Raw genomic sequence first — 23,064 nt, forward strand, 5'->3', positions numbered from 1 at the left:
CTCGCCGTCCGGTGGGGAAGTCGATGTGGAGGCCGCACCCCCCCCGCTTTCTTCCTGGCCGCCGCGGAGACGACGGAGTCCGGGGTAGGCTGCGCCCGGAGGCACAGGGGGGCCGCGTCCGGGACCCGGTACTTCTTCTCGTACCGGTCTCTTCTAGCCGGCGTCGTGGAAGGGTTCTTGAGGAGGGCGAGGCCCTCATCCCAAATGTCATCCAGTAGAGGCACCGCGAGGACCGTCTTCCTCTTGGCCTCACGCCGTTGATAAAGGAATCCTTCCTTTTTCTTCTCCTCAGGGCAGAGTTGGAAAAGCTCGGATGCCCTGGTGATCATGGAGTGGAACGATCCAATCTCGTCGGGAGGAGAAACCCTGGTGGGAGGTGACGACGGTAGATCCTCGTCGTATACCTCGTCGTCCGTACCCGTCGCTGCCGTGTCAGTCCCCGTATCATCCCCTCGGGAGGAGGGCTGGACGGGGTGCGACGGCTGAAAAGGAGGTGGAGGGTGAATCCTTCTTTTCTTGGGCGGGGGAGCACCAGAAGGTCCCGGTTCAGGATCCCCCGACGGGAGAGGTTCCTCCGTCGGCAACGGTAGTCTCGTCCTTATCTCTGAACATAAGGACTGTATAGCCAACAAAATGGCCGCCGAGTTGTCTTGCGGCACTGGCAGAGGGGAATCCGACGGGCGATCAGGAGCCCCGTCGGCACCCTCGACGATGTTGTCGTCACCTGCGTCGGGATCCATCCCGACGGGCCGGTCTTCTTCCACGCCAAGGCCGTGGCTTAAGACCTCAATCAGCTCTTCCTCTGAAGCTGAGGCCGAATCTACGACGATGCCCTGCCCCCCCTTTTTCTTCCCCGCCGGGGGTTTCACGGGTGTCCTATCGATGGGCACAAAAGAGGACTCCCTCCGAGGTGGCAGGGAGACTCTGAGCCCCGAGGTCGCCACCACTGGTGTAGCCTCCACAGGCTGAGCCAGGGCCGCCGCGACAGTATCGATAGAGGGCTTGGCCGGATGGATTAAGGCCTTCACCACCTTAGGTGCGCTCACCGCCTTATCCTTGAGGGGGGGGACACTGCCTCGCTCCCCCTCCGATGGGGCCTTCGAGCTCGACCGGGGCCTCTCCAGGAGCTTCGCCGGGTGCTCGCCCTTCCTCTTACCCGACCCAGAGCGTTGGCTCGTGGCTGAAGGTGCCGGGGAGGGTGCGCCCTGCCTGGCGCCCGTAGAGCCCGACCGTTCGGCGCTCCCGGTGCCTGCGGACTCGCGGTGCTTGGCCTTGTGTTGGACCCCCGTCGCCGGGGCGTCCTCAAAGGTCTTAGAAGACCGCTCGGATTTCTTCTCGCCTGACGGGCTCTTCCCTTCTAGCCAGTTGGCGAGACGTTGATGGCGGTCCTTCATGGTCCGCTCCGACATATTGCCGCAAAACGCACAGTCTTTCTCCACGTGCGTCTTGTCCTCATGTAAGCAGTAGAGACAAAGGGAGTCTTCGTCCTCCTTAAATACGTTCTGCAGCTGGCATCCAGGACAGATCCTGAACAGCTTTCCGGGCGTCGAGCTTCCCTTCTCCTGGGCCATGTCCGGGCCTGAGAAACCTCTGGAGTCCTCCAAAGCGTAGCTCGACGAAATCTTCACCCTTGAGGGGCGCAGACGAATCCGACATGGGTCCCCGTTGATCGGATGGAGAGTCGGTGGAGCTTGAGGCTCTTTTGACCGAAAAAACGAAGTTTTTGAGAAAAAAACGTGAAAAATTAGCACTAACGCTCGAGAGCAATAGCACGAGGATCCCAACACATGAACGTGCGGTAAAAATCTGAAGATGGCTGCCAGAGGCGGTGCTTAGGTAGAGGGCAGTCATTGGCTGTGGTCAGTATGACGCAGAGACCAGTGATTGGTTATTACTACGAAAGACAGATCAGAAACGAAACTGATACTGGTTTTTTCTTTACCGAGGATTCCCAGCCTGACGACGGGGAATATTCATGAGCATGTGAATCCATGCCAGACCCCATGCTGGAGAACTACCTGCTTCTACTCTCCGCCCTTTGCAACTTATCCAGAACAGGACTGAGAGACTTGTCCTTGGCCTCAAGCGCTGGGATCGTATCTCCCCACTTCTGAAATCTCCCCACTGGCTCCCAGTGGATTCAAGGATTAAATTTAATACCATTTGCATTGTCCACAAGGCTTTCTGGAGCCTTGGTCCAAAATACAGTCAGCTGTCCCTCCCTAAATAATTCCCTCACGAGTTCTTAGTTCCTCCACCGAGTTCCTCCACCTCCAACTCCTTCAGAGTCAGTCGTCGTTCTAAGAAACAAGCCGGGGGTAGCTTCCCTGCCACTCTGAAACATGAGGAGAACCATCTCCTGGTCCAGAAGCACCTCAAGACCTTCCTCTCTGCTTCTGCCTTCGCTCCTCCTCTCCCCTGCTGATCTGTTCTGACTCGGCATCGTGCACCTGGTTACCGTCCGACTTTCAGGCCCAGGTACCTGCTCACCCTGCCACCCACCCACAATGCCTCCTGGCAATCCCTTGCAGTGGGGGTCTGTATCTGTAACCCTGCAGTCCCCCACCCCCTTTTTCTGCACTTATCAGGCACACCCTGTCTGTTGCCTTAAACCTTGCACTTGCCACTTGCTGGCTGCACTACCAATGTTTGTTTTTTATTTATTTATTCATGTATTCCTTTGCTCAGCACTTTCCACTTCTCCCCCCCTCCAATGCATTTTCCACATTCCCTCTCCTTTGCACTTGCGCGTTCTCAATGTCACTGGGCCTAGTAAGATGGTAGTTTTGTTTCTTCCTTGTTCCCCTCCCTTGCCTCGCCGCCCTCTGAAACACTTGTGTACAAGCGTGATACAACTAAAATATCAATATCATGCAAATAGGTAGTGGAGCACTGCCGTGCTGTCACTAGACTCCTCCCTGGTACCCCTGTCAATGCAGTAGAATCTCATGATGGTGTGGACCGGCCTCCACTTAGCAGCCCTGTAGAAGTCGAGCAGGAGAACACCAGACAGGAACGCTGTGGTAGAAGCCACAGCACTGGTGGAATATACCCTTGGACTTCCTCACAGGGGCCTGCACACAAGTTGGTGGCAATGCGAGAAACAGCCTGAGAGCCAACTGGAAATGGAAGTCTTAGCCAGCGCTTTGCCCACAGGTCCGAATTAAACATTAAGTCTTTCGGAACTCCTTTGTGCGTGCAATATGAAATTTTACAGCACACACGACATCCAGCGAGTGTAAGGCCTTTTTTTTCCGCTGGAGCAATGGGAGCACCAAAGTAAACTGGTAAGAGCAAAGGTTCATCTTCTACCACAACTCTCCTTCATACCATGAGAGAATTGCCAATAAATTGGCAGCCTATATGGTTGTGGCGGCAGTGGTAATAACCTGTTTGCCAAATGCGGCCAGTTGCTTACCCTCCATGGCCAGGGGCACCATGCATGGGAAAAAGAATTAGCCAATCTATTTAGCACAGCCGCCGACATCAGTCAGGGCAGGGCTGGGTACGAAGACACTTAAGAGCCGTATCCAGCACCTTGTATTTTTCTGTAGGTGATCCTTCTTCGAAGGAGCCGAGAAAGGATTCATTACCAATATACAATCTTCCCAGATGTTATCTAGAATAGGGATTTTGACGACTGATTTTCGGGAGGCCTCCCGCCTTTGAAACATGAAACCTTCTTTCCTCTGTTCTTAAGGAACCAGATCGAACAGCTTCGCTGCACGTGTTAAAAGTGTATGGAAAGTGCTTCTCCCATCTGGTGGCATATCCTGGGAGTGTAGGTCTGGGGTTTACCAGTCAGCTGCAAGCAGGTCGTCCTATACATCCATTGTATGCGTGTCGGGGGACGTGTTGGTCAGGGCAGTATCAATGTCTGTATGGGTAGCCTCAGTTGCAGAAAAACCTCTGGTGTAAACATAGGACACAAGTGGAACAGGATTGCAGGGCTGCTAGGGGGGCAGTTAAAGATTTACTGATCAAGCATGGGACAGGCTTGCATGCTGACCAACCACATTTTATATGGATTTGAGGCTAAAGACCATATTATTCTCAGCAGAAACTTTCACAGTAGGTTGCTTCTTTCAGAGGTATGTGAAAGCATACCTCAAAAACAAAATGAAGACCATGTAGTATACATAACCAGATACTTGCGTCACAACATCACATTTACTGATTTACAGCACATAAGAAAAAACGGTTCCACTGTATCAGTACTTTACAAAATAAGTACCATTATTCCCAACTGTGAAGGCCAAGAATTAATCATTTATAAACTGGTGCTATTCAATAAAACTCAACAAATCATCTATAGAAGAAACAGAATCCAACCTGTACGTGTAAATGCAGAATTGACTTGGTTGATGTGTTGGAAGCCCATTAACTGCATACAGACGCAATAAAGGCAGTTGTTATCTGTGTGCTCCTGTAACCCTGTGTCTTCTGTGTTCTCTAGAAATTGTGATGCATCAGAACGATTTGAATTCATTATCTCAGATAGGCTGATCTGTTGTCGCAGGGCCTGGAAGGGGTTCTTCATCAGATCCCCTGTGCAAGATGGAAGACCTGTGAAGAAGTTACAGCAAGCAAATCACAAACACTGATTAGATCGGATAATAAAAAATCATTAATAACACCTAGAGACACGACAGGAGAATCTAAATATTACATTCAAAGACCATAATTGTTTTATAAATGTGGGGTTGTAGGCAGTGTATGTTGTACATGGCTATTGAGCTGAATTGTATTAGACATAACATTTTATGACAAGACAGGAGGCTTGCGTTATGCTATACTTTCTTTAATACTGTCATAATAGCATTTCAACTTATAACTTTCAAAATTTGCGCTTTTTTCCTCTTTGTAGCTCTGAAAATAGCCAATCCGAGATTTAAAAGTTTCAAAATAACGTATAGTCTCTGAAAATCAGTCTTAAACTACAACTCCCATGAGTCCTAAGGAGTGTAGTAGTTCTGACCCTAGCTCCTTGTCCAATCCGGTAACAGGTCCTCCTACAAGACCTCCCAGTGCTAGGTTCCTTCCTCTTTCTTTTTTGCTGTCATTGAGATAAGTGCCTCAGCATTATTCTGTGGAATTTATGACTGAGAATGTGAAAGATGTTCATGTATTGGTGTGAATTCTGCTGTGCGTAGGCGCCGTGAATTATTAGCAGCAAATGCGCAGTGTTTTTATTCATAATATCTTGCGTGTGTTTGCGCGTGTGAAGTCGCGTTCTGTTATTCGTTTTCAGGCGGGTAGTAGAGCAGGCGGGGCCGGCACCGCGGGCGAACGCACCCACTTCAGGCACCCAGCCCCGCTCCTCTCTCTCGCCTCAGATCTGCAACGCCTCACAGCGCACGCGGTAGGACCCAGGGGAGCGGGAAAATTTCAATCTCCTTTCTATCCCTGGGAGTTCTTCCGCTCGTGCGTTGGCATTGATATTGCGTACCGCTGGCAGAGCGGAGTGGATTACTTCAGATGTACCAAGGCTCATAAAAAAAAAAAAGAAAGAAATTAATTACACAGATATCACGCCAGAGCTCTAGAGAAGGGACAACAAAAGACTCCTGGCATTAGCCTGTCAGAACTTGCATAGAAGGAGTGCTGCTTTTGTCCCCTGCTAACAGCACGAGAAGTTAGCTTTGCCAACATTATGGCATATTGTGGAGAGCCCGGTGCCACTCTTTCCACCTCGCCAGAGTGGTCAGAGGAAGAGTGGGAGGAAGAGAGTCCTTAGCAGCAAGACACAGCCCTTTCACACAGTTTTAAAATGGTGTTAGGCGATTCTTTGACAAAAGCTGTGTCCCAGGGTGTACAGCCTATTGCTCAGAGGTTGGACATGCTAGAAGCTGTGATCAAAGAGCCGCAATCTCAGCTGATCAAGAGAAGGACAGGAGATACAGAAAAAGAGCTGTCAGCCAGACACCCGAGGAAGGGGTTGAACCTAGGGGGCGAAAAGCTGCTTGCACGAGTAAACACTATGACTCCCAAGAACAATCTAGAAAGAGAGGATTCCCCTCTCCATGAATTAAGCGACTCTGTCGCCAAGCTAAATAGAGCCTTCCTGGAGAAAAAACAATCCCAGGACAGACCCCCTGCCCCAGGGGTGGATAAATCAGGGGACAATAATGAGGGCTATCTGCCCGACAATGAGGAGGAACAATTAGGCAATCGTCATGACGAGGAGGACATGGATCCTCAAGAGCCAGAAGGTACAGCAGACATGTTTGATCCTGAGGCCATCAAGTATCCGAAGTCCTCCGAATGGATTCCATCACCCAGAGTAGCCGCATATATGGCCCAGCATATTCGAAAACCTCTGGATAGAGAAGTGAGAGCGCGCATGCGCTCGGAGTGCCCCAGACCAGAATTGCCTGGGAAGCTGTCGGACACGCCAGAATTGGACCCCAAGATGGTCACATTTGTAACAAAAACCGTAAAAGTAGACCGAGCCTGGAGAGGATGCCATGATAAGCTCCTCAACCTTGCAGGCCCATTAGTGAAAATAATGGACCTGGCGGAGAAGGCGAGAGACACGGGAACCCCAGTAGACGCCTCCACCCTAGCCAACTGGGCCCAAAGAGCGATGCAAACTGCGCCCTGTCCTCCGAGAGGAGTTCTTTTGAAAATTGATAGCAAGTTAAGTGATTTAGACTCTTACGAGGCAGGGGCCAAAGGAAATGGCACAATTTGTAGGTACTTAGCGCTAGAGAGAGTCCAAAGCTCAATCAAAAAGATTTTCCCGACTAGAGTTTTTTCCGGGACCGGACGATACAGGGGTCGTTCGTCCGGTCGGTTTAACTACCAACGCAGACCCCAAGGGTCACGGGCTCAGTAATGGGAAGGAAAACAGCAAGACACGTTCTTTCCGACCAGATCCAGATTCCCTAGAGGGCAGAGAGGAAGAGGTGCCTATCGGCAGCCTAACGCCACGGAAGGGGAGTGTATCCTCAGTACCAGTGGGAGGGAGAACTCTCCATTTTTTTGAGCGCTTGGCAAGAGTTATCACGCGATGCATGGGTGCTACAGGCAGTAGCAGGGATGCGACTAATTCGTAGGGAACCCAGTACAGAGCACAAAACCCCATCCTATTAGGGTGTCCAAAGAAGAAGAGGCATTAATGCACAAAGATTTTCAATTTGGTAGGCAAAAACGCTATAGAGAGCGATACACAGGGAGAACCAGGGTTTGTCAGCAAAATGTTCCTGGTACACAGAGGGGACAAGGTACGACTGGTCATAAATTTGAAGTGCCTGAACGAATGGGTGGTTTACAATCACTTCAAGATGGAGGGTATCCATCTTCGAGATCTCCTCCATACGGGGGACTGGTTGGCACGGCTAGACCTCAATGATGCTTACCCAACAATCCCAATAGCTCAAGAATTCCGGAAATATCTCTGATTTCGATCGAAGGGAGAGATTTGGCGCTTCTCGAGTCTTCCTTTTGGTCTAGCGTCGGCACCTTGGGCCTTCACCAAACTTATGAAACCCGTAGCAGCAGCCATAAGAGAGGGGTATTCGCATAATCATTTACCTAGACGACACGACATCCTCGTTCTAGGAGCAGACAAGGTTACCCTCTCCAAGAATATTGAATGGATCTTCAAGCTCCTGTTGTCACTAGGATTCCTAGTGAACTTAGACAAGTCCCAACTAGTACCAGTTAAGACAATAGAGTTTCTAGGTTTCAATAAAAACACCAAGGCGACCCTCGAGCTTCCTGAGCACAAAATAAAGATGATAAAGGAGCTCCGAATGGTAATAGCGAAGGAGAATATATCTCTTTGAACTCTTGCAAGAGTAGTGGGTCTTCTAGCAGCGTTAATCCAGGCGATTTTCCCGGGTCCACTCCACTATCGAGCCCTGCAGAGGCTCAAGATCAGACATCTACAAGGAGGGTTAGGCTATCATCAGTTAGTAACTCTAGACCAAAAAGCAATATCAGAACTTCATTGGTGGCTCCACAACATGGAAGCATGGAACGGCAGAGCAGGAACTGCATATGCATATACACTGTCTCAAGTTATTAGCAGGTTCTTTCGCGGTACGCGCCTTTACGAAGGACAGAGTAAGATGTTGCGTACTGCTCAAGATGGACAACATCTCGGCAGTGCGATATATCAACAGATTAGGGGGAACAAGGTCGCGAATGCTAGCAGAATTGGCGAGAGACTTCTGGCATTACTGCCTACAGAATCAGATCGCAGTGACAGCAGAGTATCTGCCGGTATCACTCAACGATGTAGCGGACTGGAACTCACGGTATCTTGTAGATTCCAGCGATTGGAAGCTACACTGAAGGCAAGCGTCCCCAACCAGCACGATCCTTCCCGCAATGAGAGACAATGAAGGACTCTCCCAGGATGGGAATAAGGCCAAGACAGAGTGCGGGTGAGCGTAAATGGGAGTTTATCAATCAGAATAGGGCATGCGAAGAACTCTGCAAACTTCAAGCGCGCTCTGTCTGACAATAGCAAAGACAGGCGTATATATTTACAAAACACGTCATCAGAACCTACATACTATAAGGGGCACAAGTTCAATGGGATTGGGTGGCGATGACTAGCTATAGGCGCTGCTGCAATGTGGTTGGCCTTGGCTGGAGGACGTCACTGGTCAGCCTCGTGGGTTGGGCTGGGCCTGGCAGGTCAGCTGAGTTCATCCGGGCGGTGTTGTTGTGCCATTGTGGCCAGTGTCAGAGATGAATGTCTTTTCCTGACTTATTTGCCCTAGTCCATGCACACCGCAGTCATTCAGTTATTGCAATATTATCTTCTTTAGTAAATCTTTCAATAGGTTATTCTACAGGCTAATGCAACACAGGAGGAATGCACCTTGAGAGGGGTTTGATGGTGATTCATCAGTGCATGGTTACCAGTGTCCTGTTGACCGGTACCATAGGTCGAGGGGCTAGGTCTCAGGGCATGGGACAGGCGGTACATGTTTTTCTGTCTTGTTAGAAGTCGTTATGAATGTGCTGCTGTATGTTGCCATAGTATTGGGTGTCCTAATTGTACAGGGGCCATAAGTCTAAGATGATCCGGTGGGTTGTGGGGTTTAAGAGGGGGCGCCTTTGGATTTGTGTATTCAGGCGGAGGTTTACTGCTGGGCTGTAAATAATGCAGGTGGCGGGCCATGGCCTTGGGTGCTGCAGAGGGGACTACAAATCTTTGAAGCGGCTCCAGCCTAGTTGGAGAGGTGGAGCAGCGCGGCGCGGGCCTCTGCTCTCTTGTTTGGCAGTCTTCGCAGGGTGGGAGGGGGGAATGGCCTTGCACATATTCACAAAGGTATCTTCCTCGTGTGTTGCCGATTTTAGGTGAAAGCATCATAAACATTCGAACACTATACAATACTCATTTGGATCATTCGAAAACCTACATTTTAACTTTGCTAAATGTGTCTCAAATATAGCCAGTCTGAGCACATTATTTGTACACTATGTTTTAACAACTACAACATTTAGTTATATGCATATACGTTTGCAGTAAGTGAGGTAGTAGTGAGGTTGGTGGAGCATATAGAAAATGACTCGCTACCGTACGTGACGGTAGTGGAACATGAGGGGCTTAGACATAAACACATGACAGGTGCATTCTCGTGCGTCCTTCACATGAGCCCTCTGTATGGTTACATTCGTCTTTCCTTGCACTCTAGCAGCATTAGTTTGGTTATGGCGCGGGACCGTGGGGTGTAAGCTTTTCAATTATACACATAACGAATAGTCCCCCGGAACGCTTTTTATTATTTGCACACAACTGCAGTGGTGTGGGTTCTTCATTGCTAATGTCATGTAAACATGCATTCTACCATGTTTATACATTTTCCAGGTTTCCTTAATAGAAGAAGTTTTGTGGAGAAAATGCACGCATTGCAAGTAGTTTTGGCATTAATATTTGGGAACTTTTGCTTTTATCTGAGGACCATTTTACAGTTCTCTTTTTCACCCAGGCTTCGCTGGCTGGGTCATGCTGGGAGCAGTGATACACTGCGGAAGGTGAAATGTTACAGTGTTGGTATCTTACACTAGCTCATGTCCGTCTTGTTCGTGGGAACGGGCTCACAGCGGATCTGCCAGGGAGCTGCAGCCACAGGGATAATTGAAACTCTCCGAAGGTGGGGCCCACGCTAGAGTGCGCCAAGCTCGCACCATCTTTATTAGACAAAATGGTTTCTGAGGCCCAGCTAAAGTGAAGACGTTTGGACAATGTCTTCAGCAGGTGAGCCCTCCACCACCTGGGCCCTGGTGGTAATGAGGGGACACCCGATGAGCCATGGCCCTCACCTGGGGAAGGGATGTAGGCAAGGGGGGTCTTTTGGACCAATCCTCCCCTACAACACCCAACGGTGTTCAGGAAGATACAGCAACTCTGGGGCCCCAAACACATAGATCTATTTGCGTCCAGACTGAACGCGCAGACACAGACATATTTCAGTTTGAGGATAGACCCGGGTGCAGCTGGTAGGGACGCGTTTCTCCAACCATGGAACGCGATGTTAAATTATGCCTTTCCCCCGTTTCTCATGATCACGAGAGCACTGGCAATAGTGCGCAGGGAGCGAGCAGATGTAATATTAGTGCTCCCCATCAGGAGATCGCAGCCGTGGTTTCCAGTAGAGATGGAACTTTCTACAGATTTTCCGAGGATAGTTCTCCACCAGCCAGACCTTCTGCTCGACCCGACCGGGAGAACTCACCCGCTCATAGCGACGGGTACATTGCGGTTGATGGTCAGCAAGGTTTCAGGAGAAAGTGGGAGTTGCCAGGAATTTCGCGACTCGCTGCAGACTGCATCAGAGATTCATGGGTGCCTTCCACCGTCAGGAGCTATAACGCGGCGTGGAAGAGTTGGATACTCTGGTGTGCAGAACAGAGTCTGGATCCCGTTTCTGCCCCTGTAGTGCAGGTATTGAATTTCTTGGCAGAGAGATTCCAAGAAGGTAGCGCCTATAGAACAATAGGAGTTCTACGTTCAGCGATTTCAGCAGGACATGACCTAGTACAGTGTTGCGATTACTGAAAGGTATGAAGTTGAAAAAACCTCCAGAGCCTAGATATACGACATTATGGGATGTCAGAGAAGTTTTTCAGCTATTTATCAGGTGGCCAGACAATAGAGATATATCCCGATCACAACTTCTTGCAAACTGGCAATGTCACTGTGTCTCACGGCATGCCGGAGAGTGTCGGATGTAAAGGCTCTAGAAATACATAGGAAAATATTCTATCCAGAGGGAGTAGCCTTTACCATAGCTGAGCGAACAAAATCTGATAGAGTAATTTCATATCCTTATTTTACGGAGAATAAGAAATTATGTGTCGCGCAGTGTATCAAAGACTATGAGTTCGCCACAGCGCAGTGCAGACTGCAAGGTGTAACAATTGTTAATAGCGCGTAGAAAGCCTTATAACGCAGTAGCAACAGCGACAATTGCAAGATGGGTGCGCGAGGTGATGCAATGGGCAGGGATAGACCTATCGCAGTTTGGCGCGCATTCTACCAGGGACGCGATGGCTTCTAGAGCTTTCTCAGCGGGAGTACCACTTCAAGATATAATGAAAGCTGCCAACTGGGCATCGGAATCGACCTTTAAGACATTTTATTTCAAGCCAGTGTCTGAGTAAACGAACAGAGTGGTGGCTAGCTTTGAATAAGCATAATGCGAGCCTCCTGTCTGGTCATAGAATAAAGATTGCCCACGCTTACAGCTCAGGAAGTCTTCATTCTATTAAAGACAAGGAGGCGAGCATTATATCCCACCCAGAAGGGACGAAAGTTGATATTGTGTATTGATCAAATGTACAACTTTGTCTTGCAACCAGCCCTTGTGTATCAGATATGAAGTGTTCGGATTGCTTAGATGTCAATTTTATGAGCGTTTCTCTGTCTTTCTCTAGGAGACGATCAGAAAACAGCCTGATTGAAAGCAGTGAAATATCACAGCGGAAACTAGTTTACTTCGCCCGAGGATTCCGGGCAGTTGCTGTTCGAGGACATAGTCCGCAGTTTGGTTTGAAACAGTTGGTGGTCGTTCAGGATACAGTTTGAGTTTGTTACCAAGAATATAAAAGGCAAAAAAGACTAGGAAGGAACCTAGCACTGGGAGGTCTTATAGGAGGACCTGTTACCGGAATGGACAAGGAGCTAGGGTCAGAACTACTACACTCCTTAGGACTCATGGGAGTTGTATTTTAAGACGGATTTTCAGAGACTATACGTTATTTTGAAACTTTTAAATCTCGGATTGGCTATTTTCAGAGCTACAAAGAGGAAAAAAGCGCAAATGTTGAAATTTAAAAGTTTAAATGCTATTATGACAGTATTAAAGTAAGTATAGCATAATGCTTGCCTCCTTGTCTTTAATAGAATGAAGACTTCCTGAGCTGTAAGAAAATCCCATGCAAATAAAACATGCAAATAAAACATCAACATCATTTATTTTCAAAATGCAAATCTGAGAAAAACACACAACCATATTTGGTATAGGTATTTGCATCTGCATCTGACTAGATTGAGTGAAATTTCATGAGGTCAACTGTTTCAGAGGAAACGTTTTTTTCCAATTTCCGCGGCCAAGTGCTAGCGATATAAACATTAGAATGGGGATCAGAAGTCGATAGCGTTGGGGTGGTCAGGAAGGATTCCCATGAGTAAGAGGGTTTTATGTTGCACGTGCTGTATTGATAACTGGGTGTGTGGTGAACTGAGCACAATGTTGCAATTTTATACATATTGAGATTAGGTCATTATGGATGGGATATGTTCCTTTTAGTTTTACTGTTTGTTTAGGATGTATACCTGTTATCTTGCATCTGCGCAGAAAGATAAAATGTTAAGACCACCAAATGTAACAAACACGATTCACGCATGGGGTGCTTTGAAGAAGAGCCAGTGCTGCTGGAGGGTGCCCAGGGAACAGGCCATCTCCGTAGCCACTTTGATGGCCTGGAGGGACTCGTCAACGACCTTCCCAAATAGGTTATCTCCGAAAAGGGCATGTTCAGCACCTTTGCTTGGACCTCCTGGTGGAAATTTGTGGCCTTCATCCAGCCTTGGCAACTAAAGCAGACACCGTTCCCCATTTTCCGGAACTCCGTCAGTGAAGTCCAATGCAACTGTAATAGCGTTATCAGACGCTACCTCTCCCTTTCCTGGAAGAGAGCGATTGCCCCCATCGTCTTATCGTCGGGGAGGAACTCCAGAAAAGGCCCCAGCTTGTACCACAACTTCCTTACCTGGGATCGCCAGGGAATTGACCGCCTTGATAGTGGACCTGCAGTGTATATCGCCTCCCTTCACATGGCGTCCATCCTCTTCCCCTCGCTGTCTGGAGGGACCAAAGATGGCGAGGACAGGTTGGCCGATCTTTTCCTTGCAGCCACCGATACCACAGAATCTGGCAATGGCTGTGACCAAAGGCACTTGGGAGCGGAGTTTGGTACCCAATATTTCTTCTCCAGCCTCTCCCGTTTGGCTGGAGACGTGCAAGGGTTCTTCATGAGGGCCAGGCCCTCTTAGCAAAAGTTGTCTAGAAGGGGTACCACCATGACCGTCTTTCTCTTGGCCTTGCGCTGCTGGTACAAGAAGCCCTCCTTCTTGGTCTCTTCGAGCGCTAGCTAGAACAGCTCAGAGGCTCTTGAAATCATGGATTGGAACGATCCCACCTCATCCGGTGGAGACACCCTATGTGGAGCATCCAAATGTGGAGATTTGCTGTCCGCTGCAACAATCTCCTCGTCGTCGTTGTGGCCGTATCTGTCCCTGTACTCTTGTCTGGGTCTACTGGGGAAGAAGGTACCAGACGTGGTGGATGAGGTTGAAATGTTGGCTTCGGAGGATGCTTCCTCTTCTTAGCCAGAGGCTGATCGGGGACCTGGGGGTACCCCAGGAGCCTGAGGCATCCTCATCTGGATCTATGACACCAAGGTGTACAATGTCGACAGAATATCCAAGGAAATGTCCCTCGGTTGAGCGGGCTGAATAGGAAAACTAGGCCCTCCGCCGTCGTCATGCTCTTCAACGTCCTTGTAGACCGTGTGCAAGGAATCCTGGTCTTTGTTGTCCGTGGACAAGACCTCCATGGCTTGGGCCACAGCCTGCTAAGGCTGTTTCAGGGCTTCCTCGCTCCCCCCCCCATTTCTCTTTCTGAGGATTTTGAACCGGGCCTGAGGCGGTCCCCCCCCCCTTCTGGAGTGTTATCAGACTTCGCCAAGTCACTGCGGCGGTGTCGCGCCTTGGGGTAAGGAACATCTTCTGTTCCGTAGGGGGACACCTTTGTCGGGTCAACACCCTTAGCTGTCGTGGCAGTAGTAGTCGTCAACTTCATTGCAGACGAGGTCTTAGCCTGTGCCGATTGGGACTGCTTGGGCTGTTCAGCTTTCTTCTCCTCCGTCTGCGGCTTCTCGGATTTCTCATGAAGTTTAGCCGGAGTAGAGGACTTCCTTTTCGAGGAGGAGCTTGATTGGCGGCTGGCAATGAAGGCGGATGGTGATGTCGATCGCGCCCCATCCACCTTGGGACCCACTTCCGCGGTGAACTCTGGACTTGCGGTTCTTGTCCTTATCTTGTGCCCCCACGGATGAGCGCCCTCAAAGGACTTAGAAGACAGCTCCTCAGACCGGCCGGTACTGGGTGAGGCATGACCCTGCTTGAAGCCTGGGTCGGAGGCCTTGGCTTGAGTCATGCCATCAGCCTACTGTGCCTGTCCCTCGCCTTCTTGGAGAACCCGAGCCAAGTTTCGCACTCCACTTCCTTTTGGTCCGGGTGCAGGCAGTAGAAGCATTGCAGGTGCTTGTCCTCCACAAACACGTTCCGTAGTCCGCATTTGGTGCAGAGCCTGAAAAGGGACCTTCCACCAATCCTTCTCCTCAGTCATGGTCGGAGGGTGTGAAGTAGGCCCGATGGCCTTCTAGAATCTTCGACGATCTTTGCCCTTGAGGGGCGCTGATATTCACCCACAACGGGTCCTCGCTGTCAGCAGATGGAGAAAAGAACACACAGGCTCCTTTGAAACAAAAATAGAACCTTTTCCCATCGAAAATCATGAAAAAGTGTACAAATAGCTCAGAGAGCAAAATCGAGGACTCCCAACACTGAAGCGTGTAGTAAAAATCTGAAGATGGCTGCCACAGTTTGGGCTTAGAGAGGACTGTCATTGGATGGGGGGCAGTATGACCCAGGACAGTGATGGATTTAAAGAAGAAATACAGTTGTGAAAGTGAAACTTTTTTCTTTTACTGAGGATTCCCAGCCCGATGACGGGGAACATTCATGAGAATGTGAATCCATACCAGACCCCATGCTGGAGGACAAGAGGCAAGTAACTTGTTCCTTTTTCAGCATGGGGTCTTGCATGGATTCACATGCTCATGAAGACGATTACACAGCAGTACATATACACAACCATGGAGGTGGCAAGGCTCAACAGAAGCTATACACTTACCCCTGGAACAGAGTGACCTCAAACAAACAGGTTGCGTAGCACTGCCTGACCAACCCGGGACTCCTCCCTGGAAACCCTGTCAATGCAGTAGAATCCTGTGAAGAAGTGGGTAGACGTCCACGTCACAGCCCTGCAGATGTCGAGCCGGGGAACACCAAAGAGAAACGCTGTTGTTGCTGCTATGACTCTGGTGGCATCTGCTCTTGGCCGGCCAGGAAGAGTTCTGTTGGCCAGACGATGATAGTGCATGATAAAGCAGGAGAGCCACCTGGAAATGGATGTTATAGACAGGGCCTTCCCATGTCCCACAGGTCCAGAAATGACAAACAGTTGAAATGTCTTCTGAAAATCCTTTGTGTGTGCCACATAGAAGTTCAAGCACGAGCAACGTCCAGTGACGGCAACGCCCTCTCAGCAGGCTTAGAAGGGTGCAGAAAGAGAACAGGTGGCACCAAAGGCTCATTGAGATGGAACTCTGAAGGAACCCTTGGCATGAAGGTGGGATGGGTCTGTAGTGCCACCTTTTAGCGTGTAAGGTCAAGTATGGCTACTTGCAGGGAAGGGCCTGGATCTCCTTGGGCCTGGATCTCCTTGGCCTGCCTGGCCAAGGTGATTGCCACCAGTAATACAGCCTTCCACGAGAGAAATTTTAGAGGGACCGGAGGCATTGGTTCAAATGGAGGCCCGATAAGCTTACTCAAAACTACGTTGATCTCCCAAGCGGGGGCAGGAGCCTTCACCAGTGGAAAAGTCATGAAGAGGCCTTTGAGGAACTCCTTGACGAGCGTGTGTGACCAAATGGAGGGTTTGCCGGGCACCCAGGAGCACAGGGATATGGCAGCCAGATGAACTTTGATGGAGGTGTCAGCTAGCCAAGCTTTGGCCAGCAAAAACAGATGCAGGAAAAGCTGCGGGGCTGTCACCTACAGAGGCCCAATATTTGGGGTCCTGCACCACACTGAAGTGCTTCCATTTATGACCGTAACAAGTCAATGTAGAGGAAGCTCTGGCCTTGGCCAGGATCTTCCTACACTCCAACGGCAGGGAATAGTGCCCAAATTCTAGGGCTGCAGGAGCCAGGCCATGAGGCTCAGCAACGCTGGGTCATGATGTAGTATTATTCCACCTTCCCTGGAGAGAAGATCTGGAAGTGGAGGCAGCCGGATGGATGGACCCACTCACAGATGAAGCAGGTCTGGGTTCCAGATCTGGAAGTGGACACGCTAGCGCAATGAGGATCACACTGCAACAGCAGCTTCCGAATGGGTTGATCACACGTAGCAGGAGTGGAATTGGTCAAATGCATAGCCTGAGAGCCCGTCCTATGGTAACAAAAAGGCACCCCTCCCCCAGTCTCCTCGGCTGTGGATACCTGCTGGAAAATCTACGGCACTTGGGGTTGGCCGAGCTGATCTGGGGATGGTCCCACTTGCTGATGAGATGTGATACTTTCGCTTGCTGGAGCTGCCACTTGTGGCAGGACCGCAGCTCACTGCTGAGCGAGTCTGCAATGGTGTTTCTTGGTGCCCGCCAGGTGAAAGGGGACAAGGAACTTTTCCTGAAGAATGACCTAGTGCCATAGGGACTGGGCTTCCAGGGAGAGAGCGACGGAACACATCCTCCCCTGTTTCCGGATATAGAACATGGTGGTGGTGGTGTTCGTAAAGATCTGCACCACCTTCCCCTGTAGCTGAGGTGAAAACTATTTGAAGGCCCAGAAGATTGCCGGAGTTCCAGGACGTTTAGGTGCAGGTCCTTCATGTTCGGGAGCCAGAGGCCTCTGGCGTGAGACTGTCCGGTGTGGGCTCCCCAACCTTCAGGAAGTCATCTGCGGTGACAGTGGCCTGGTATGGGGGGTGCGAAAGAAAGATCATTGAATGAGATGCAGACATACACCCCGCCCCCACCATAGTAGAGCTTGCTGAAATGCCTGAGTGAGGGTGATCCTATCAGTCCAAGTGCCTGTGACTTTCGGCCCCTTGGCGTCTAGGAATTCCTAGAGAGGCCTCATCTGGAGCCTGCAAAATGGAACAAGGTGGATGTAGGAGGACATCATGCCGAATAGAGATTTGACGGAGCGGTCCATTGCGATCAACGCTGTTAGGCAGAATCCTGTTCAGTGCCCTTAGGGACCACTACACACAATTAAGACTACAGGTGGCAATACAAGTTTTACCTTTGGTACAAGCCTGTACTACTATGTTAAAGTGGTAGCAGTAGTGGAGCAGCCAGGCTTATCTCAAGAGTATATGAGCAGAAGCATAGATTACACAAAGGGACCACAATTACTGTGACTCAAGCAAACACTGACTCAAGGTTTCAGATAGAAAAATATAAGTATATTTATTTTTAAACCATTTGTTATAAACACAGCACTTCTATTAAATTCAAAACCACACGTAAAATATACTACAAGTAACCAATTCACTTTGTACGGTATGACTCAAGGTAAGTACCCTGTGTTTGAATGGGCCGGTGTTATGAAACAAGACATGTTACCGTGAATAAGATTGCGATCAGTTTTTGACAGTTCGGTCTACTAAATAAACGCGTATCTGTGACAAGAAATGCTACCGGGCAAAAACACACTTAGCACCTGAGATACCCAAAGGGAGTTGGAGGCAAAAATCATAGGCAATATTATAGTTAGGCAGACAGAATCGAAGAACATTCATAAAAAGGAATTCAAGAGTCAAAGGTCCGGAGCCAGGGTCAAGTGACACCGGGTGCCTGTTGTCGAGGATCACACAGTCGGACCGTTCACGATTCAACGTACCCAATAGTACTTTGATATTGTCAATGTTCGGAAGCAAAAGTTATAAGAAGGAGGGAAAAGTAAGGACAAGCCTTAAGGAAGAGAAGGAGGGATTTACCAAAGTTTCTCAAGCAGGACACAGTACCTTTCTCAAAGGATGAAGCTGGTGCCACGGCAGTAGTTCCTGGTAGTTTCCTGCAGACTCACGATTCCCGGAGCTTCAGCAAGAAGGACAATGCGGTGATCTGCAGCACACCGGGATGAGGCCGGCAGAAGCGACAATGAATAAAAGGTGCGCTCCTTAAAAACAGGAGAGGCTCTTCAGGTGGCTATCCGGACCACTAAAGCAGTATGCAGCGATTTCGACCACGAAGGGATTCCTCTGGCTGAAGACGACGAGCTAGTTATCCCCATCAGGCTCAAGGGAAGAAGACTCCGGACTGGATCTTCTCTTAGTCGTTGAAGGGTAGATTGCTCAGGACTGCAGCAGGGCTTCACCGGTACGGGATAGTTGCAGCAGTCGACCTCTCCTCCGCTTCTCTTTGGTTCCTTGTAGTTCCAGTGGCGACTCTCTGACTTGCAGCCCAAGAGACCTGCCTTTTATGCGAAAAAAAAAAAACAATTCACACAGCCTGGCTGTCAATCACACAGCAGGGGGGTTGTCCGGCCCGGACAACCACCTCAGCCAATCATGGCAAAGTGTGACTTGGGTTTCCTAGGATACCCTGTGCAGGGGGTGACTACACGCCTCCCTCACATTCAGCCCACCTAGACACCCAGGCGCCTGGAGGAAGGCTTCTGAGCAGAAGCCTGCCAAAAGACGGTGAACAAAAGAGGCAAACCTGGTTTGCCATGCAAAGTAAAACACAAGGACTTTAACAAAAAGAAAAGGCGAATAAACCCGACCGGAGCCAAAAGAAAAAGTATTTGGTCAAGCGGGTTTAAGTTCGAGGGTAATATAATAGCCTAAAACAATACCACATTTATATAGTATAATCGCGGTAGAAAAGTTAGGGTAGATACCACTGCCACCAGCCAAGTCTAAACGTTAAAAGAGCGAAACAATGCTCTGGGAGGTACAGATACAAAGGGATACGAAGTAACCCTTTCAAGTACTCCATGGAAGATGGGGTGTACTGGATCTGTGGGAAATTGACTAAGTAAAGTTAATGGCAACTTTACCCTTTTCTGGGGGACTGTAGTCAGCCTCAGAAATGGAGTCGGTGGGAAGCCTAAAAGACAACCCTGTGTTACTGCACTGAAGGTGCTGTGTAACACACAAAAGAAGGGAGCTACTGAAGTGATGTACTTCAGAGTCCACAATCATGGCAAAACATGGATAAGAGTGGGGGAAAAGCTCACACTCTTACCAAGTGAAAAAATAAACTCCAGAAGTCCAGCAAAGCTGCTGGGGGACACACTAGATGTGGGAAATTAGCCATAAAATGAGAATTCTCCCTAACAGATGCCACGAAAGCCGCTGAACTTTTCCCTTAATGGCCGTCACCCTCTCCTCCAGGGGGGAGGGGAAATCGCCAGGCATACAACCGTGTTGAGGTGGGTGCTGGGGAACAGAGCATTCTGCGATGGCACCATGCGTGATTTCGGATAAGAATCTGAGCTCCGTCAGAAGGCATATGGTCTCCACAGTGTGCTGAGCCGGCAGCACATGAGAGCGGAAGCAAATGAGCCAGTCATCCAGATAAGGGTAGCCGTGGATGCCATTTTGGCGTAGATGCGCTTCCACCGGCTCCAAACACTTTGTGAACGCTCTTGGAGCTGATTTTAGGCTGAAGGGTGGGGCCTTGAACTGGTAGTGCCGTCCCTGGACCACAAATCGCAAGAACTTTAAATGTTTTGGATGACTTGGCATGTGAAAGTATGCGTCCTCCAAGTCCAGAGTTGTCAGAAAATCCCCGGCCTCCAGTTGGTCAAGCAAATCATTGTAATGTGACCATCCTGAACTTCTGGAACTGTAAGTATGTGTTGAGGCGTCTTAAGTTTAGGATTGGCCGCCACCCTCCTGACTTCTTTCTCACCAGCAAGTATTTGGAGTACACCCCGAAGTCGTTAAGGGACCGGCTCGATTGCCTCTTTTCTAAACATGGATTGAACCTCCCACAGAAGGCGAGCCATGTGAAGTTCTTGAAGCAATTCAGGAGGAATGCGAAGGCACACGTGTTGAAATTCCAAGGCATGTCCCTGCTGAAGAACTTCCAGAACTCATTTGTCCATGGTGATGTCCTTCCACTGTTCAACACAGTTCGATAGCCGGCCTCCCACTGGGGTGCGAAAGTGGGGGACCGGATCCACGGCCGGCTCAGGACATGTTAGGCGTCTGCGTCCTGGATTGTGCATGGCGCTGGCCTCCGCTGGCGTAGGCCTGGAAGCAGCCCCTGTAGTAGTCCTTCCTGGGTGGTGGAGTGGGAGGGCTAACGATAGGGGGTAGTGTACCCCTTGGAGGGCCTAGAGATTCTTCCCAGTGGGGAATGGAAGGACAAACTCCTCTGCTGTAGGGTCCACAGTGAGCGAGCAACTCTGCGTCAGTTTTGATAGCCTGGAGAGTCTCATCCACTGCCTTCCCAAAAAGGTTGGTTACAACCTTGGACTGGACGTCCGCCCGGAGGTTTGTGGCCTTACGCCAACCCTGTTGTCGAAGGGCCACACCATTACCCATCTGACAGAACCCAAAGTCTGCTATGACCAGTGCCACTGTGATGGCGTGATCCGAAGCCACCTCACCCTCCGGGAACAAGCCCATGGCCTTTGGCCTTCTTGTAATCAGGCAGGAAATCCAGTAACTGCCGAAGCCTGTACCAAAGCTCCCTGTCGTAACATGACAGGATGGTGAGAGCAATGGCGGCTTTGACTGTGAAAGCTGCGGTGTAGATGATGCGCTTCTTGCCCTACTGGTCTGGGGGCGCCATGGAAGGGGATGAGTGCTCAGATGAGCGATATCTGGTGGCAGCCGACTTGGCCTGGGGGACTCCTGGTCGGAAACATGGGAGAACTGCGGGCGGGCCCAGGTGACGGAGCAGCACGCAGCCTCTGCTGAATTTCTGGCACCAATGTGTGCAGGGTGGTGAGGATGTCCAGTGACATGGTGCTGGTCTGGGTGCGAACAGTGCATCCAGGAATGGATTTGAGCTGAAACACCTTGGAGGGGCAAATGGCCTGGGACATGGGCCCCTGGCCCCCTTCATGGTCCAAGTTAAAATCCTCAGGCAGATATTCATCCTCCAAACTACTGTAGACGGGAGGAGATTTCCTCTGAGACCCCCTCACGGGTCTCGACAGGAAGTCTGACGGAGGCCGCAACCTCCTAAACACCCCTACCATCCCCCCTTCCTTCCCCCCAAGTCCTTTGGGAAGGAAGCGATGATATGGATTTGCAAGATTGGTGCCGCCGCTGACAAGGTTGTGGTCGGTACAGAAGACAGAGCCTGTGGAGGTAAAGACACCCTTAGCGTTGTGTTAGGGAAAATTCTCTGTTTAGGCTGAATTTCCTAACCTAGTGAGTCCCCCAGCAGCTTTGCTGGATTTTTGGGGTTTATTTTTTTCTCCTGCCAAGAGTGAGACTCTTTTACCCTCACACTTGGACATGATTTCAGTGTGTTTCTTTGACTCTAGATGTGTTTAATGGGCTATGGGGTCTTTTACTCCATAGGGCTTTATGAGTTTTTGTGAGGTGTGTTACACAGCACCCTCAGTGCAGTAACACAGGGGTGTCATAGTGACCCCCCAGTATAGACTCCATACCCTGGGACTGACTACTGTCTCCCAGGGCATGTAAAGTCACCATTGACTTTACTAGTCTTAAATTCTGAACAGAACCAGTACAAACCATCATATTGTGGACGTACTGGCTGGGGCAATTCGATTGCCCCAGGGTCTGTTAGTCGAGGGGGCACGGCTCCGTCCCCCCTGATCGAGTTTTGGCTGGTGGCAGTGGATACTACTTTTTATATTCAACGACGTATATTTCTCTATGGGATTTTCCCATTGTTCGAGGCTACTATCTTTATTTATTTAAGATAGCCTCGAACATACTGCCGGTTTATTTAATTATTATTAATTCTCCGGTTGGTATTTTTTGCCAAAACTCGGTTCTAAAATGGCGTTTGTGTTCTCTTCTGTGACTCCAACCCAAGTCGAGCCCTTTGTTCCACTTTTTGGTGGGCTTCTCCACAGAAGCCCTCCAAAGTGGTGCCACTCTGTCTGGGGTACTTAGGAGGGGTGGAGGGGGATTTAGGCACCCTAGACTGAGTTGCCTAGGCAACTCAAGTCGCACTCCGTCCTGATTGGGCCAAGTGGTGAGCCGGCTCGCTCACCACTTAGCATGTTTGAGTGACAGCTAGGCTGAGCGAATGGGGGTTTTCTGCATAAAAGCAGGGCTTTGTGGACTGGAACTTCAGAAGTCACCACAGGACCTAAGAATCGGACGAGGGAGAAGCTGAGCCGACCTGCTACGACGACACCACCAGTGGAGCCCTGCTGAACCGTCTCACCACTTTTCCCAACGACAGAGGAGATCTCCCGCCGGAGAGTCTTCTTACTTTGACTGGTGGGGATAACTAGTTTCACCGTCTTTTCGCCTTCCCGACGCATCTCGTGGCTGCCTTGCCTGTGCCAAGCACCCCGGCAACCGGAATGCCATGTTTTACCACGACCGCGAAATAAAGGGCAATACCTTTAACCAGAAAACTCAGCGGCTGGTTTCTTCCCTGGCAGTGCAACAACCTTCATCTTTCCTCCAAGTCGAGATCTTCCCTTCCCCTGGACGACGCCGAGACTTGCACCCGCTGCCAGGAACAACTGCCACCGCTGGAGGAGCCTTCCCACTTAAGGTACCGTGTTCCGCCTGGC

At 49.9% G+C, this 23,064-nt stretch overlaps 1 protein-coding gene across 2 annotated transcripts in view; it reads right to left on the reverse strand.

Moving 5' to 3' along the window:
* Positions 1-23,064, reverse strand: part of RICTOR (RPTOR independent companion of MTOR complex 2) — a 1,615,046-nt gene that overhangs the window by 239,168 nt on the left and 1,352,814 nt on the right. For both annotated transcript variants that reach the window (XM_069627164.1, XM_069627163.1), the window contains exon 34: positions 4,333-4,566. In XM_069627164.1, the coding sequence (XP_069483265.1) occupies positions 4,333-4,566 (234 nt within the window). The remainder of the gene's footprint in view (positions 1-4,332; positions 4,567-23,064) is intronic.

Source organism: Ambystoma mexicanum, chromosome 6p, assembly GCF_040938575.1.
Source record: "Ambystoma mexicanum isolate Mex_15411 chromosome 6p, UKY_AmexF1_1, whole genome shotgun sequence".
In the NCBI taxonomy this organism is placed as follows: domain Eukaryota; kingdom Metazoa; phylum Chordata; class Amphibia; order Caudata; family Ambystomatidae; genus Ambystoma; species Ambystoma mexicanum.